This window comes from Zalophus californianus, chromosome 3 (genome assembly GCF_009762305.2).
Source record: "Zalophus californianus isolate mZalCal1 chromosome 3, mZalCal1.pri.v2, whole genome shotgun sequence".
Classification (NCBI taxonomy): Eukaryota; Metazoa; Chordata; class Mammalia; order Carnivora; family Otariidae; genus Zalophus; species Zalophus californianus.
In genome coordinates this window covers 85496248-85511451 of record NC_045597.1, presented here as the reverse complement: position 1 = coordinate 85511451, position 15204 = coordinate 85496248, and the positions used below count along the sequence as shown (strand labels likewise).

Here is a 15204-nt window from a genome sequence, read left to right as displayed (position 1 = left end):
GATCCTGGGATCAAGCCCCATGTCGCGCTCCCTGCTCAGTGGAGAGCCTGCTTCTCCCTCTCCCTCTGCCTGCCTCTCTGCCTACTTGTGCTCTCTGTCAAATACATAAATAAAATCTTTAAAAAAAGGACAACTGTATATCCTTTTTTTTCAGTTTTATTGGAAGTATTCACTCTGTCATTATAAATTATTCTTAAACATTTTTTTCAGTAAAACATATATATATACGTATGTATTTTTAAAGGTTTTATTTTTGTGGTACCTGGGTGGTTCAGTCGGTGGTGTCAGACTCAAGTCATGATCTCATTGGTTGTGAGATCGAGCCCTGGGTCGGGAATCTGTGCTCAGTGGGGAGTCTGCTTCAAGATTCTCTCCCTCTGCCCCTTGCCCCACCTGCACATTGCACCCCCATGCGTGTGCACGCACTTTCTCTAATAAATCTTTTTTTAATAAAGATTTATTTGACAGAGAGAGTGTGTGCAAGAGCATGAGTGGGGGATGGGCCAGAGGGAGAAGCAGACTCCCACTGCAGTGGGGCTCCATCCCAGGACTTTTGAGATCATGACCTGAGCCAAAGGTAGCTGCCCAACTGACTGAGCCACCCAGGCACAGCCTCAAATAAATAAATCTTAAAAAAAAAAAAAAAGATTTTATTTTTAAGTAGTTTCTGTACCCAATGTGGGGTTTGAACTCATGACCCTGAGATCAAGAGTCACATGCTCTACTGACTGAGCCAGCCAGGCACCCCAGTAAAATATTTCATTTAATAGCTGTAAAGGCTTACCTACTTATAGTACTAACCCTAAAAATTCAGGATAGGAAAAGCAATACAAAACAGTACCCCTCAAGTTCAAGGCCAAGAACAACTGAATTTCCATAGGCAAAAAACTCAACATCAAACCAAACCTCACACCATACACAAAAATGAATTCAACACGGGTCATAAATCTGAGTGTAAAATGTAAAACTATAAACGTTTTATAAAAAAATACAAAAAACCCCTAGGACTATGTAAAGAGATCTTAAGACATGATACCAAAAGCACAATCTAAAAGAAAAAAAATGATAAATTGGGTTTTATCAAATTAAAAACTTTTGCTTTGCTAAAGACTATCTCAAGAGGGGGAAAAGACAAGGCACAGATTGAAAAAAAGTATTTGTGAACACATTGTTAGTTCCATTTATATGAGGTACCCAGAGTAGGCAAATCCACTGAAAAAGAGAGTAGAATAGTAGCTCCCAGGGGCTGGCGGTAGGGAAAATGGGAGTGGTTGAATAATGGGTAGAGCTGCTGTTCTTCAAGATCAAAAAGATACTGGTTGCATAGTAGTAAGATTACGCTTAACGCCAATGAAATGTACACTTAAAAATGTTTAAGACAAACATACAAACCAAAACATGTATGTATGAAAAAAGAATTATATTCACAATAAACAACTCTGTAAACTCAATACTAGAAAACATACAATCTCATCAGAAAATGAGCAAGAAACATGAATAATGAACACACACTTCATTAAAGAAATATCCAGGAGACAAATAGGCACATGAAAAGATATTCAAGGGGGTGCCTGGGTGGCTCAGTTGTTAAGCTTCTGCCTTCGGCTCAGGTCATGATCCCAGGGTCCTGGGATCGAGCCCCGCATCGGGCTCCCTGCTCCACGGAAGCCTGCTTCTCCCTCTCCCACTCCCCTGCTTGTGTTCCCTCTCTCGCTGTGTCTCTCTCTGTCAAATAAATAAATAAAATCTTAAAAAAAAAAAAAAGAAGAGAAAAGATATTCAATACCAGTAGCCATTAGAGACATGCAAATTAAAGCCTCAATGATTTGGCACCATACCTCTATCAGAATAGTGAAAAGAAAATTTAAAAACTTCCTAACAGCAAGCATAGGAAAGGATGTGGAGGAACTTGATCTACAAAAACCTCCTAGCACTAAAAATGAGTTTAGCAAGGTTTTAGAATAAAAGGATCTCACATGCTGCAGGTGGGAATTTAAAATGGTACAGCCACTTCTGCAAAAACGGTTTGGAAGTTTCTTACAAAATGAAAAATATATGTAACTTAGCAACTGCACTCTTGGGATTTTTATCCCAGAGAAATGAAAATGTGTGTCTATCAAGAAAGTTGTACATGACTGTTCGTAGCAGTTTTATTCGTAATAACCCTAAACCAGAAACAACCCCCATGAACTTCAATAAACAAATGGATAAGCAATTCTGGTATATCCATATGATGTATCATTATCCACTCTAAAAAGAACAAACTACTGATACACGCTATAATTTGGATGGCTCTCAAAAGTACTATGTTGGGTGAAAATAAGCCAGCATCATTAGGTCATTGTATAAGAAATATGTATTTATATAATTACAAATATATAATTATATAAATAATTTAAGTAACTTATGAGATTCCATTTACACACAAGTCTCAAAATGACAAAATTCTAGTGGTGGCACAGCTAAGTGACAAGGTGCTAGGTTTGGGGGAAGGGTGTTTTTTTAAAAAAATATTTTATTTATTTATTTGACAGAGAGAGACACAGCGAGAGAGGGAACACAAGCAGGGGAGTGGGAGAGGGAGAAGCAGGCTTCCCGTGGAGCAGAGAGCCCGATGCGGGGCTCGATCCCAGGACCCTGGGATCATGACCTGAGCCGAAGGCAGATGTTTAATGACTGAGCCACTCAGGTGCCCCTGGGGGAAGGGTATGGTTGTAAATACGGGAATGTCTTTGTGGCAACAAAACAGATTCACATTCTGATTATGATAATGGTTACATAAATCTATTCATAGGTGAAATTTCAAAGTAGTGTACACCAAAGGAAAAAAAAAATGGTGATATTTTAATAAGATTTATAGTTAGTCAATAGCATTGTATTAATGCCAATTTTTTCTCAATAATTTTAATTATTCGAGAGAGTGCGCATGTCTGCACGCTTACACACACACACACACACACAAGTAGGTGGAAGGGAAAGGGGAGAGGGAGAAGCAGATTCCTCGCTGCGCAGGGAGCCCACATGGGGCTCCTTCCCAGGACCCTCAATCCCAGGACCCTGAGATTACAACCTGAGCTGAAGGCAGATGCTTAACCAACTGAGCCGCCCAGGCACCCAGCCCATTTTTTCATTTTGAAAAAGTACAAGGGTATGTAAGATGTAATCATTGGGGGGAAGCTGGGTAAAGGGTACACGGGAACTTTCTGTATTATTTTTAAAACTTCTGCGAGTCTTAAATTACTTCAAAATAAGTAAATAGGGGTTGGATACAGGTTAGGATTATTCTGGAATTAAAGAGAATTAAACGATAAAACAACCAGAAATATCAGCAAAAATGTGGCAGTAACAATCTCTGAAAATTCTCTTTCATAAAAGCAAAACTGACAAAAATACCAGAAGCAATGTTTTCAGAACTCTGGAAATTAATAATCTGGCAAAATTAATCAAGAAAATTAGCTGAACCTCAGTAAGACCAGTAAACTCTGAGGGGTTTAATTTGCCCTATTTCTTCTGTTCCTTCATCTCTACCACCACAATAGGCATGCAGACCAAGAGTCCATGCTCACAGTGAAAACCAGCAGCCTGGCAGCTACCAGAGGGATTAGAGCCCCTTCAAACCCTCTTTACCAGAGAACTGTCATTATATAACCTCTCTGGTTGTTCCCATTTGCAAGATTGTCTTATTTGATCTGGCCTGTCCAGTGTAAACAGCTTCTTCCTTACAGAGTTTGTTGGTATGTAACTGATCAGTTTCCCCACTGACTGATAGGATGGTAATATGTAGGGCAAATAATAAGCTACCCAAAAAGCTTTGAAAGAAAAATTGGAGAATGAAATGTCCACAGGTGCTTTGAAAAGCTCCAATGTATTTCTGACAATTTAGGAAGCAACATATACTTGTAGGACTATGTGTATACCCTGGACTGTACTTATGCCCAGGAAAGAACTGAGAGGGACCCAAGTTCTTACCTCCAGCTGAGTGTGAGGCTCTGTGCAAGCAGGAAGAAAAAAAGTAAGACAGAGATGTAAAACTGCCTGCCTCAGTGTTGATGGGCCATTCCAAGACACACAGAGAGGCCCTTGGCAAACACAGGAGACTTATTGGTTCCAGACATTCAAGGAAATCTGTTCAATCATTAGCTGACTACAAAGCTAACAGAGAATTCAGTGGTCATGCTAGACAAAGATAATGATTTTAAAGAATTATTTTATAAAAGTCCCTAAACAAACAACCACAACTACAAGCAGCAACAACAAACCCTGGGGAGAGGTGGGAATCTGACTTTCAGAGCTGCTACATTACACTGTTTAAAATGCCCAGTTTTCAACAATAATTCCTAGGTATGTAAAGAAAGAAGAATGCACCGTTCAAACACGGGGAGGAAAAGCAAGCAATAAAACTGTCACCAAGGATGCAGAGATGTTATAGACTTACTAGTTAGAGAATTTAAGTCAGCTATTATAAATATGTTTAAAGAACTAAAGGAGATCATGGCTAAAGAACAGCATAAAATGATGTCTCAGCAAATAGATTAATAAAGAGATAGAAATTATAAAAAAAAAAAGACCAAAAAGGAATTCTGCATTTGAAAAGTTAAGAGCAGAAAGGAAAAAAAAAAAAAACTGGACTCAAAAGTATATTTCAGGAGCGCCTGGCTGCCTTAGTCGGTAGAGCACCCAACTCTTGATCTTGGGGTATTTTGAGCCCCACGTTGGGTATAGAGATTACTTAAAAAAAAATATGGCAGTTTTAAAAAAAAAAGTGTATTCCAGCAGTCATTAGAAGGAATCCATAAACTCAAAGATAGGTCAATTGAGATTATCCAGTCTGAGAAACTAAAAAAAGGAGGGAGGGAGGTGTACAGGAAGAAAAATAAACAAAGCCTCAGAGATCTTTGGGATAGCAGTAAGTGTACCAACATACACATAATGGGAGTCTCAGCAGCAAAGGAGAGAGAGGGGCAGGAAGAATATCTGAAGATATAGTGGCCAAAAACTCCCTAAATTTGATTAAAAACGTCAGTCTATTTATCTAAAAGTTCAACCAACTCAAGTAGGAAAAATTGGAAGAACCCACACTTAGAATACATCATAATTAAATTGTCAAAACACACAAGTAATTAAGCATAAAATTCTGTAACTTAATTACACCAAAAAAGGTAATATATGGCAAAATATTAAAAATTAAATCTAGCTGAATACTGTTTCCTCTATTTTACTATATGTTTACAGGTTTTCATATTAAGAACTTTAGAAGAGAATGCTCTAAGATAAAGTTGAAGACATCATCTACAAAGAAAAAGAGATTTTTAAAAATTAAGAAAGCAAGTGAGTGAGCATGAGCAGGGAAGGCGTAAAGAGAGAGGAAGAGAGAGAGAAAATCTCAAGCAGACTCTGCACTGAGCCCAAAGTGGGGCTCAATCTCACAACCCTGAGATCCTCACCTGAGCCGAAATCAAGAGTTAGACCTTTAATGGACTGAGCCACCCAGGCACCCTGAAAAAGAGATTTTCAATTTCAACTTCTCCCAGCCATTGTATTATTTAAGTGTGCAGGTAGGAATTTTGTTTATGGAAAGATGGCACAGACCTACTTTTTCCTGTTCTTCCTGCTAAGTATAGCTGAAAATCATGAGTACTATATATAAAACAATCAGAACAGCTGTTGAACGATGAAGACAGACTGGCTAGGGACCTCAGGACCAAAGGAATGACACTGCAGGGAATTCCTTGGGTTTCCTTTTTGCCTCATCTGTTCCAGACTGGGTCCTGGAGAACCACAATACAGAAATGTCAAAGGGCACAGACTAAAGTCCTAAGAAAAGTCTGCTCAAAGAACCAAGACAGGAGCAACTCAGCAAGATGGAAAACTTTTAGACAGTAACTGCTCTGCCCCGGAGAGACACCACAGAAGCAATTGTGGTCTCATCTCCATTCTCTCTTGCATATCTGTGGAGATCCCAGGCTTCCACACTTGCCAGGCTATAATAAGGCACCTCAATGTTCTCTCTACAATCTCACCACTGAAGTGGTGTCAAAACAGGCCAAACAGGGAACCTGGACTTCAGTCCCCCACTTGGCAGTAAGGAGGCAATGCTTTCTATTCCTTAACTGGGGTCGTCTGAGAGGAGAACTGCTAAAACATGAGGCTATAAATAAATTCTAGGGTCTTATAAGACCATAAATGTTCAGGTCCAAACAGAAAACTACTCATCTAATCAAGAGCCAGGAAAATCACAACTTGAATAGGAGATGAATGATGAAGGTATTATCAGACAAGGACACATATCATAAAAGTGCTTCAACAAGCAATGACAGATTCACTTGAAACAGATGAAAAAATAGAAAAATCTGAGCAAAGAAATCAAAGTTATAAAAAGAACCAAATGTAAATTATAGAACTGAAAATTACAATTGACCAAATAAACTCACTGGATATTGTCAGTAGTAGAGTGGAGATAGAATCAGTAGGGTTGAGGACAGATCAATATAATTTACCCAATCTCAACAACAGAGAGAAAGTGGACTTAAGAGTGAATGCACTCCACAGTGTTTGAGCTTGGAGTTGAGGCCACTGGCTGATCGATGAACTCACAAGTGTAGGTAGTGTGCTACATGAGGGGCAAGTCTTTCACTAACACTGCAAGGGTCTCTGGCTCAATGAGTGGAGTTTGATAGTAATTCTTGCTACAAGTAAAGAGGGCAGAATAAAGCCATTATCTGATATGCAAAAAACCCTGACATCTTATGTACTCCTTCTCTGCCACAAAAGAGATGCTCTAACAAATCAGAGAGTAAACCAAGTTAAAGGAAGTATACAGGCACCTGGGATGAGTTGAAGGGAATTCAGAGAATGATGGACAAAGGAAACACCAGGGATAATAGCTGGGCACCAAGTCCAGAGAGTAACCAGTGCAGACTGGAGTAGGTAGAACCAAGGCTTCAAGGAGGGAGGGATATAATCAAGAAAAAAATGGAACCGAGAGATCTGACACATTTGCCTGTATTTGGAGGATTTCTTTAGGTTTGGTGGAGAGTCTGAGGATGAATTAGTGACTGACAGAAAACACCTAAGCATACATAAGTAATAGCCTAGTAGTATTATGTGACTTCTTTTAAAATTCAATTTTTAAATTTATTTGAAGTTTTTGGATTTACTTCCTAAATCTATTTTGTTTTATAATATTTTAATTTTCCTTATTCTTTGGGCTTTGAATTAGTAATATATTCATGTTTCAAAAGATGTACTGAGAAGTCTCCCGCCCTCCCTTAACCATCCCCCTACTATCTCCAAACAACACCACTTGACTTCAGTATTTCACTGAATCTAAGCTGCCAGTAGTTATATACCAAATTTTGTGTACCACTTAAAAATACATTAATGATAGTATTGTGTCCTCAATTTTAAATCACATATCGGTTTCTGAGATGTTGACATGTATACGTTAGATCTTACTTGTATCAAACTATGTTCTACATGGTTTTTGCTTCTTTTTAAAATTTTGCTCACTTTTTCCATTTCTATCCTCTATGTCTATACTGTTTTCTATTTTAATTTTACCTTCATTCTGTGGTTTCTTCTAGGTCTTTACAGAGTTCTGTCCCTTCACGTGTCACCCCTTTGTGTTCTGTCATTTAGTCTTGGGAGCCTGCATTTCATCTTTGTGTGTTTTTCTTCACTGAGGTGGTGCTGACTTCATTAAGTAATGTGAATTCACAGTCAGATTTTTTTTTAATATTTTATTTATTTATTCATGAGAGACAGAGGGAGAGAGAGAGGGGGAGAGAGAGAGAGAGAGAGAGAAGCAGAGGGAGAAGCAGGCTCCCAAGGAGCAGGGAGCCCAATGCCGGACTCGATCCCAGGACCCTGGGATCATGACCTGAGCCGAAGGCAGACGCTTAAACCATCTGAGCCACCCAGGCGCCCTTCACAGTCAGATTTTTAAGATAAGTTTCATCTGTCCTGCTTTTCTGGTAAGTGTTCTTACTGAACAAATGAGTATATTTTGTTGCTCTTTTTCTACTTTTTAATTTTAGTTGTCTTCCCACAAATATCCTTTTATTACTCATCAGTGAATGAGTTGGGCTATTCCTAAAAACAGCAATTTACATGAGATTCCTTTCACTTGGGCGTGGGAGTGTGGGGAGACTGCTCTGATTTCAGCTAGTTATTTATCACAGTCCAAATGCTCTCTTCTTTCAGGTGCCACAGAAACAGACTGCCAACTGCAAGTAAGGCCAGCTGGGACCTACCTTGAAACCATACTCAGTCCAGGGAAGACTCTGCAAATAGCCCCTCCTCACCCAAGTTTCTGCTGCTTACAAGGAATATACTTTTGTACTCCACAGAGTGCTCTTCACCTTCAGGAACCCTATTTTTTCCTAGCACCTTAAAAGTAACTCTAGTGCTACTTAAAAACAAAACAAAACAAAACACTTTTAGCAATGAAAAGTAATGTATTAAATTTGTAAAATTATCTAATGTTGGCAACAATGTGAAGAAATTGGGAACACATTTCATGAGAATATAAACAGGTACAGTGATTGGGTATCAGAATTTAAACTCTACATGTAATTTGACCCAGTAATGCTACTTCCAGAAATATATTCCAGAGAAATGTTTGCAAAGGGGCTCAATGATAAAAAGATCCACTGTATTACTTGTTTATTACAGTGACAAATGGAAATAACTTAAGTGTTCACTAATGGAGGATTAATTATGGCACCAACACATCTGGGAACATCACATAGTATAGGAATACAATCTCCTTTTCTAGTTTTTCATTTTCCTGATCTCCTAAAATGACATATCCTAAGGCATGGTCTTTGTACCACTTCTACTCTCTATTTATACTATCAATGGACTTTCTTCCACTCTCATGGTGTTAAAAAACATATATCTGCTTGTAATTCCCAAAACTTAATCCCCAGCATAATATATCTCTATCTTCAATTCTAGAAATGGACCTACTTTGGAATTTTTTAGGCAGCTATACACTTGACATCTCCACTTGGCTGTATCTAACCACTTGGAGATCTCAAAAGTAAAATATTTAAAACTAAACTCTTAGATTTTTTTCCCCTTGTTATTCCCGTAGCCTTCCTTACTTCAGAAAGGATAATTTCTATCTGCAGCTGCTCATGCAAAACCTCCCAGCTATCACTGGCTTCCTTCCCTTTTCTCTATCAGAAAATTCTGTCAGCTGTACCTTCGATACATATCCAGAATCTGAACTCATTTTATGACTTTTACTACCTCCATTCTGGTCCAAGCCTCTACAATAGTCTAAGGTTCCATCATCTCTCACTTGGTCTCCCCGCTTCCACTTTTGCTTTCTTGCAGTTTATTCCTAGCATGGTAGCCAGAGTAATCCTTTTAAAAATAAGTCAAATCATGTCACTCCTATGGCTGAACCCTCTGACAACATTCAGTCTCACCCAGAATAAAATCCAAAGCATTCTGAATGGCCTACAAAGCCCTACATCATCTGGCCCTCAGTTATATTGCTGAACCATGTTGTGCAACTCTCCCCTTGTTCTAGGTTGATTTCTCTTGCTGTTCCTTGTGTGTTCCTAACACACAGGCAGTCCTGACTTTGTAGATCCTGATATGTGCGAATTCTACTATATTGTATAACTATATTAAGCTAGTCCCCCACCAACTCTGTTCAAATTTCAGTTACCACTGTATTTTAACTGTGAGTAGTTACATAAACTATGCAACATTATGCAAACTTTGCTGCTAGCTTCTCAGTCCACAAATCACTATGTAACTAACAGTTATGCATCATGATCTATGACCAATCACATCACTTCCTTTGAAGTATGTCCGTGAGTGGTCAATGCACATCTGTTATTCAGTTTATGCAGACGGCAAACTGTGGAGCTGTACTGTCACAGATGGCAAACTGTGGAGCTGTACTGTCTCTTGTTTCCCAACTGATAAACCCAGGTGAAATTTTACAATAATGGATGAAAGAAAGAGAGTGAGAACTGGCCAAGAAAAATGAAAATGCAGGAAAAAACAGTAATTCTGGAAGTAAAATTGGATGTAATTAAAAGACTTGGAACAAGCAACAGCAAAGACAGGATGAGCCCTAGGCTTGTGTGAAGATATGGTATGGACCATGTAGAGAGAATCCAATGAATGTTAAAAAAGATGGTAAAGTCATCTCATATCATCTTTTAGTTGAGACTACACTTGGAACAGAAAGCCACTATGGTGAAATGCAATATTTACTTCTACTTTGGATTGATGACTACTGAATGAATGAATGAATGAATTAAATCCCAGTCATTTAGGCCAAAGTGTTACAGTTAGCTGCTACACTGAAAGGAAATGGCCACTTACAAGGAGAATGAAAAACAACAATAAAACCTTTTTTGGCCAATAAAGGCTGGTTTATTTCAAAAGTTAAAAAATTAACGTTGATGAATTAATGTTAAGCTATGTGGTGAAGCTACAAGCACAGTTAAAAGATGCTGCGTGAAAGGGGTATGTGCACCCTGATGTTTACAGCAGCAATGTCCACAATAGCCAAACTATGGAAAGAGCCAAGATGTCCATCAACAGATGAATGGATAAAGATGTGGTGTACACACACACACACTGGAATATTATGCAGCCATCAAAAGGAATGAAATCTTGCCATTTGCAATGACGTGGATGGAACTGGAGGGTATTATGCTGAGCGAAATAAGTCAATCAGAGAAAGACGTTTCATATGATCTCACTGATATGAGGAGTTCTTAATCTCAGGAAACAAACTGAGGGTTGTTGGAGTGGTGGGGGTGGGAGGGATGGGGTGGCTGGGTGAGAGACATTGGGGAGGGTATGTGCTATGGTGAGCGCTGTGAATTGTGTGAGACTGTTGAATCGCAGACCTGTACCTCTGAAACAAATAATACATTATATGTTTAAAAAAAAAAAAAAAAAAAAGAAGATAGCAGGAAGGGAAAAATGAAGCGGGGGAAATCGGATGGGGAGACGAGCCATGAGAGACTACGGACTCTGAGAAACAAACAGGGTTCTTGAGGGGAGGGGGTTGGGGGGATGGGTTAGCCTGGTGATGGGTATTAAAGTGGGCACATACTGAATGGAGCACTGGGTGTTATATGTAAACAATGAATCATGGAACACTACATCAAAAACTAATGATGTAATATATGGTAATTAACATAACATAATAAAAAAAAAAAGACCGGATAAACAGGTTACGTAGACCTACCTACTTTCAGAGATGCTTTTCTTTTCCCTAACTTTTGTTTAATAGGTCCAAATATTTTACCTAGAATTATAAAGACTTGTTTGCACAACCCAGCATATTCTTTCTATGCTGGTAACCAATCAAAAATGAAAACAGTGAGATGTTACCTACCATATAAACAAAACATCTGGAAGAATGGTCACATATTTTTATCCAAAAAGCCTAAATCAAGCAAAATATGCACTGTGGGACACTTAGTTATAGTGTATTATTTTCAGCTTGGATAAAAACATTTTTTGAACAGAGCAGATTCCTTCAGATTGTAAATGCAATTAAGTTTCCACTTGGAATGATGTAATGTATGGTGATTAACATAACAACAACAACAAAAAAGATGCTGCGTGAATGTGCACCCGGATTCCACACATTAGTCAGGGCAGAGGGTTTTGATGAAAAAGATGAAGATGTCCTTAGAAGTGATGCTGGCAGAAAGTTTCACATTAAAGAAACTCTTGGAGATAATTTGCCACCATTGAAAAGACAAAGGTTAAAATGTCAGAAGCAGATCCAAACTTAGAAAGGAGCATGACAATTCACCAATGCATGGAAGGACTATTGTGCTCTTCATCATTGAGTTATACAATGTGAAGGCAGCGAGTAATGTTCCAACTCCCCGATTAGTTTTTAAAAAGAAATAAAACTTTAATTCTCAGTGTTTCTCATGTTTAAATGACAGTGTACCAAATAAACATTAATTTTACTACTTTTTTCACTTCTCTATATATGGTAACTGACATTAAGAGTTTTGAATATTTTCATAATGTTTTAAAGGTCAAGAGAATAAGCACAACCCCTACCCCCTAAAATTAAGCTCAGTTTTCACAGCTTGCCCTTGCATGGTTATTTTTGCTTTACTGCACTAATGTGCAAAGTAACGACTGCATGTCCTCCTATATCAAATTCTTGGCCCCTGCTCTTTCCTTGGCCTGACGCAGTTGGACGTCAGGAAGCATGTGGCTTTTCCTTCATGCTCTTAAACCTCTGCTCAGAGAAGGCTTTCTGGACGGCATCACCTCTTCCTCCTATTGCCTATTGCCTCTTGCCTTACATTCCTTTCACACTGCCTTCTTTTTCTTCACATATTGACTTCTCTACATCTACTAGAAAATAAGCTTAAAGAGAATGGACACTTCATCTTAGTCATTCTCCTATATTCCCAGATTCTAAAAAACGTTACCTGGCCCATACAGGGCAATCATCATTTTTTCTTGAAGTTTTATGATGGTGTAAATACATCACACTATGGCAAGCTATTACCGATATAAGTAAAAACTGAAAGATGCAGAACAATCTAATCAGCAAGATCCTGTTTTTAAGACTCAATCTACATGTGTACATAGAGAAAGACATGTGGAAAGATACTTAAAACTGTTACCAATCAGTATGATTTCTGGCTAGGGAGATTGGCAAGGTGGATAGAGAATAGGATAAAGATTTTCACTTTACATTTTAAATATTTTTATATTGTCTCTCTCTTTCCCAAAATAATATTACTTGTGGAATTAAAAAGAATAAAGAAAACAGCATATATTACCTACTGTCATGATGCCATTTTTTAAAAAAGATTTTATTTATTTGAGAGAGAGAGCATGAGCAGGGGGAGGAAGAGAGGGGGAAAGAATCTCAAGGAGACTCTGTGCTCAGTGCAGAGTCCAATGCAGGGTTCGATTTCACGACCCTGAGATCATGACCTGAGCCGAAACCAGGAGTTGGTCACTTAACCGACCAACTGAGCCAGCCAGGCGCCCCATGACGCCATTTTTGATAGCAATAATAATTGGGGATTACTGTGAGGCAGGCTCTGTCCTCTTTAAATGCATCATTTCATTTAAATACGTAAGAATTCTATGAAGCAGATGTTATAAGTATGGCTATTTCATAAATAATAATCAGAGAGGCTGAGCAATGTGTCCAGGTCACACAGCTAGGAAGTGGATGTAAAAAGATGCACATAGGCCAATTACAGAAAATTTGTCACATGTGCTGGGCTTTTTCCTCTCCAATTATGTGCAGTTGGAAGCAAGAGTGATAACATTTATGTGCTCACCCTGCAGGCCTAGGTGACCCGGATGTACTCCGCATAGAGCTCTCCACTCGAGGGCTAGCCACTTCAGGAGGCTGAGGAGGAATGAGGGTTTTCCGAACTGCCATTCTGAAAGAGACCAGACAAACCCAGAAAACAACAGTCCGAGGGCATTAAAGGATATGAAGTACATAGTTGCTAGGCATACCTATGGAAAATAAAAGCACTACACTGGCTAAGCCATTTTTAAAGTAGATTTTAAAATTTTATCAAAGTAATAAAAATACATTATTGAAAAAGCCAAATCGCACTAAAAAGGTTTTAACAAAATACAGCAGGTCCCCACCCCAGCCCTCCCCATTTCCTGCCCATCTCTCTCCAGGAAGCAACCGCTATGACTCTTTTAGCTGATACTTCTAGTACGCCACATCTCCTTTCTACTCATGATCAAACCTGAAATCCATAGTAAGGTTCATGATTATTATGTCTACATATGTATGTATGTATTTAAAGATTTTATTTATTTGACAGAGAAAGAGACAGTGAGAGAGAGAACACAAGCAGGGAGAGTGGGAGAGGGAGAAGCAGGCTTCCCGCTGAGCAGGGAGCCTGATGTGGGGCTCAATTCCAGGACCCTGGGATCATGACCTGAGCCGAAGGCAGACGCTTAACGACTGAACCACCCAGGCGCCCCTATGTCTATGTATTTATATATTGACCTGAGAAAGTTCCTGGAAGTCAAATGAGAAAAGTTGATTAAGTTAGTGTCAACTGTGCCATGCAGTAGAGGCCACATACGGCTCAGACTGAGAACCACTGGGCTCAGCAATGTGAAAGCGGTGAGTAATCGTGACATGTTTAGTTTTGGCACAGTGGTGGGAGCAAATGCTAGACAAGAGTGGGTTAAGAGAATATGGCTAGAACCAGAAAATACCATTTTGCAAAGCCTAATTAATGGATCTAGATAGTAATCATCAAGTCTGCTAGCATCTCAAAAAGGGTAACCACCAAACATCATTTTAATTTATAAAGTGCTCTTGCCAAAAAAAAAAAAAAGATATGCAAATCTAATCAAGCTTTAGATTCAAGTAACAACTTAAGAAAAAATGTGTGGAGGAGACAAGAACAGCAAAACTTTACTACAGGGGTAGTGGGTTAAATTGTGGTCCCTAAAAATATATCCAAGTCCTAATCCCTGTATCTGTGAATCTAAAAAAAACAGGGTCTTTGTAAATGTAACTAAGTTAGAGATCTCAAAGTAAGATCCTTCTAGCTTTGGTAGACCTTAAATGCAATGACTGGTATCCTTATCACAGAAAGGAGAGGGAGATTTGAGACACAGAGACACAGGGAAGAACATGTGAATATGGAAGCAGAGATTGGAGTGATGTATCCACAAGCCAAAGGTGTGTCAAGAGCCATCGGATGCTAGGAAGGAGGCATGGAATGGATTCTCGCTGGGTGCATTCAGAAGGAACCAACTCTGTTGACATCTTGATTTCAGAACTTCAAGCCATCAGAACTGTGAGAATAATTTTTTTTTTAAAGATTTTATCTTTAAGCAATTTCTATACCCAACATGGGGCTCAGCAGAGTCACAATCCCGACATCAAGAGTCACACGCTCTACTGACTGTCAGCCAGGCACCTCTGTGAGAATAAATTTCTGTTGTTTTAAGCCACCAGATTTGTGGTAATTTGTTACGGCAGCTCTAGGAAACTAATACAATGTGGATGCAGTTGAAAAAAATCCAGGGAGGGAGAGGGAAAAGTCTACAGGACAAAAGACCAAGTTTCTTCAACAAATAAATCTCACGCAAAAAAAGAGATGAATGAAACCTACAGAAGAGTCTTAGGAGACATATCAACTGATCACAATGTGGGCACTTTATCAGAATACTGATTCAAATCAACAA

General features: G+C 38.9%; 1 protein-coding gene and 1 non-coding gene across 16 annotated transcripts in view; one reads left to right on the top strand and one right to left on the bottom strand.

The window, feature by feature from the left end:
- The window catches only part of SAP130 (Sin3A associated protein 130), an 82521-nt gene that overhangs the window by 22905 nt on the left and 44412 nt on the right, over positions 1 to 15204 (bottom strand). For 13 of the 15 annotated variants that reach the window (XR_004819938.1, XM_035726508.1, XM_035726513.1 and 10 more), the window contains one exon: positions 13314 to 13418. The exons of the other annotated variants lie outside the window; for them this stretch is intronic. Coding sequence is in view for 12 of the 13 variants with exons in the window: in XM_035726508.1 (XP_035582401.1) it covers positions 13314 to 13418 (105 nt within the window). In the remaining variant the exon portion in view is untranslated. The remainder of the gene's footprint in view (positions 1 to 13313; positions 13419 to 15204) is intronic. 15 annotated transcript variants of the gene reach the window in all.
- On the top strand, positions 6541 to 6694 carry LOC113921177. The gene has a single exon (XR_003519574.1). It is a non-coding gene; the product is annotated as a small nucleolar RNA SNORA62/SNORA6 family (small nucleolar RNA).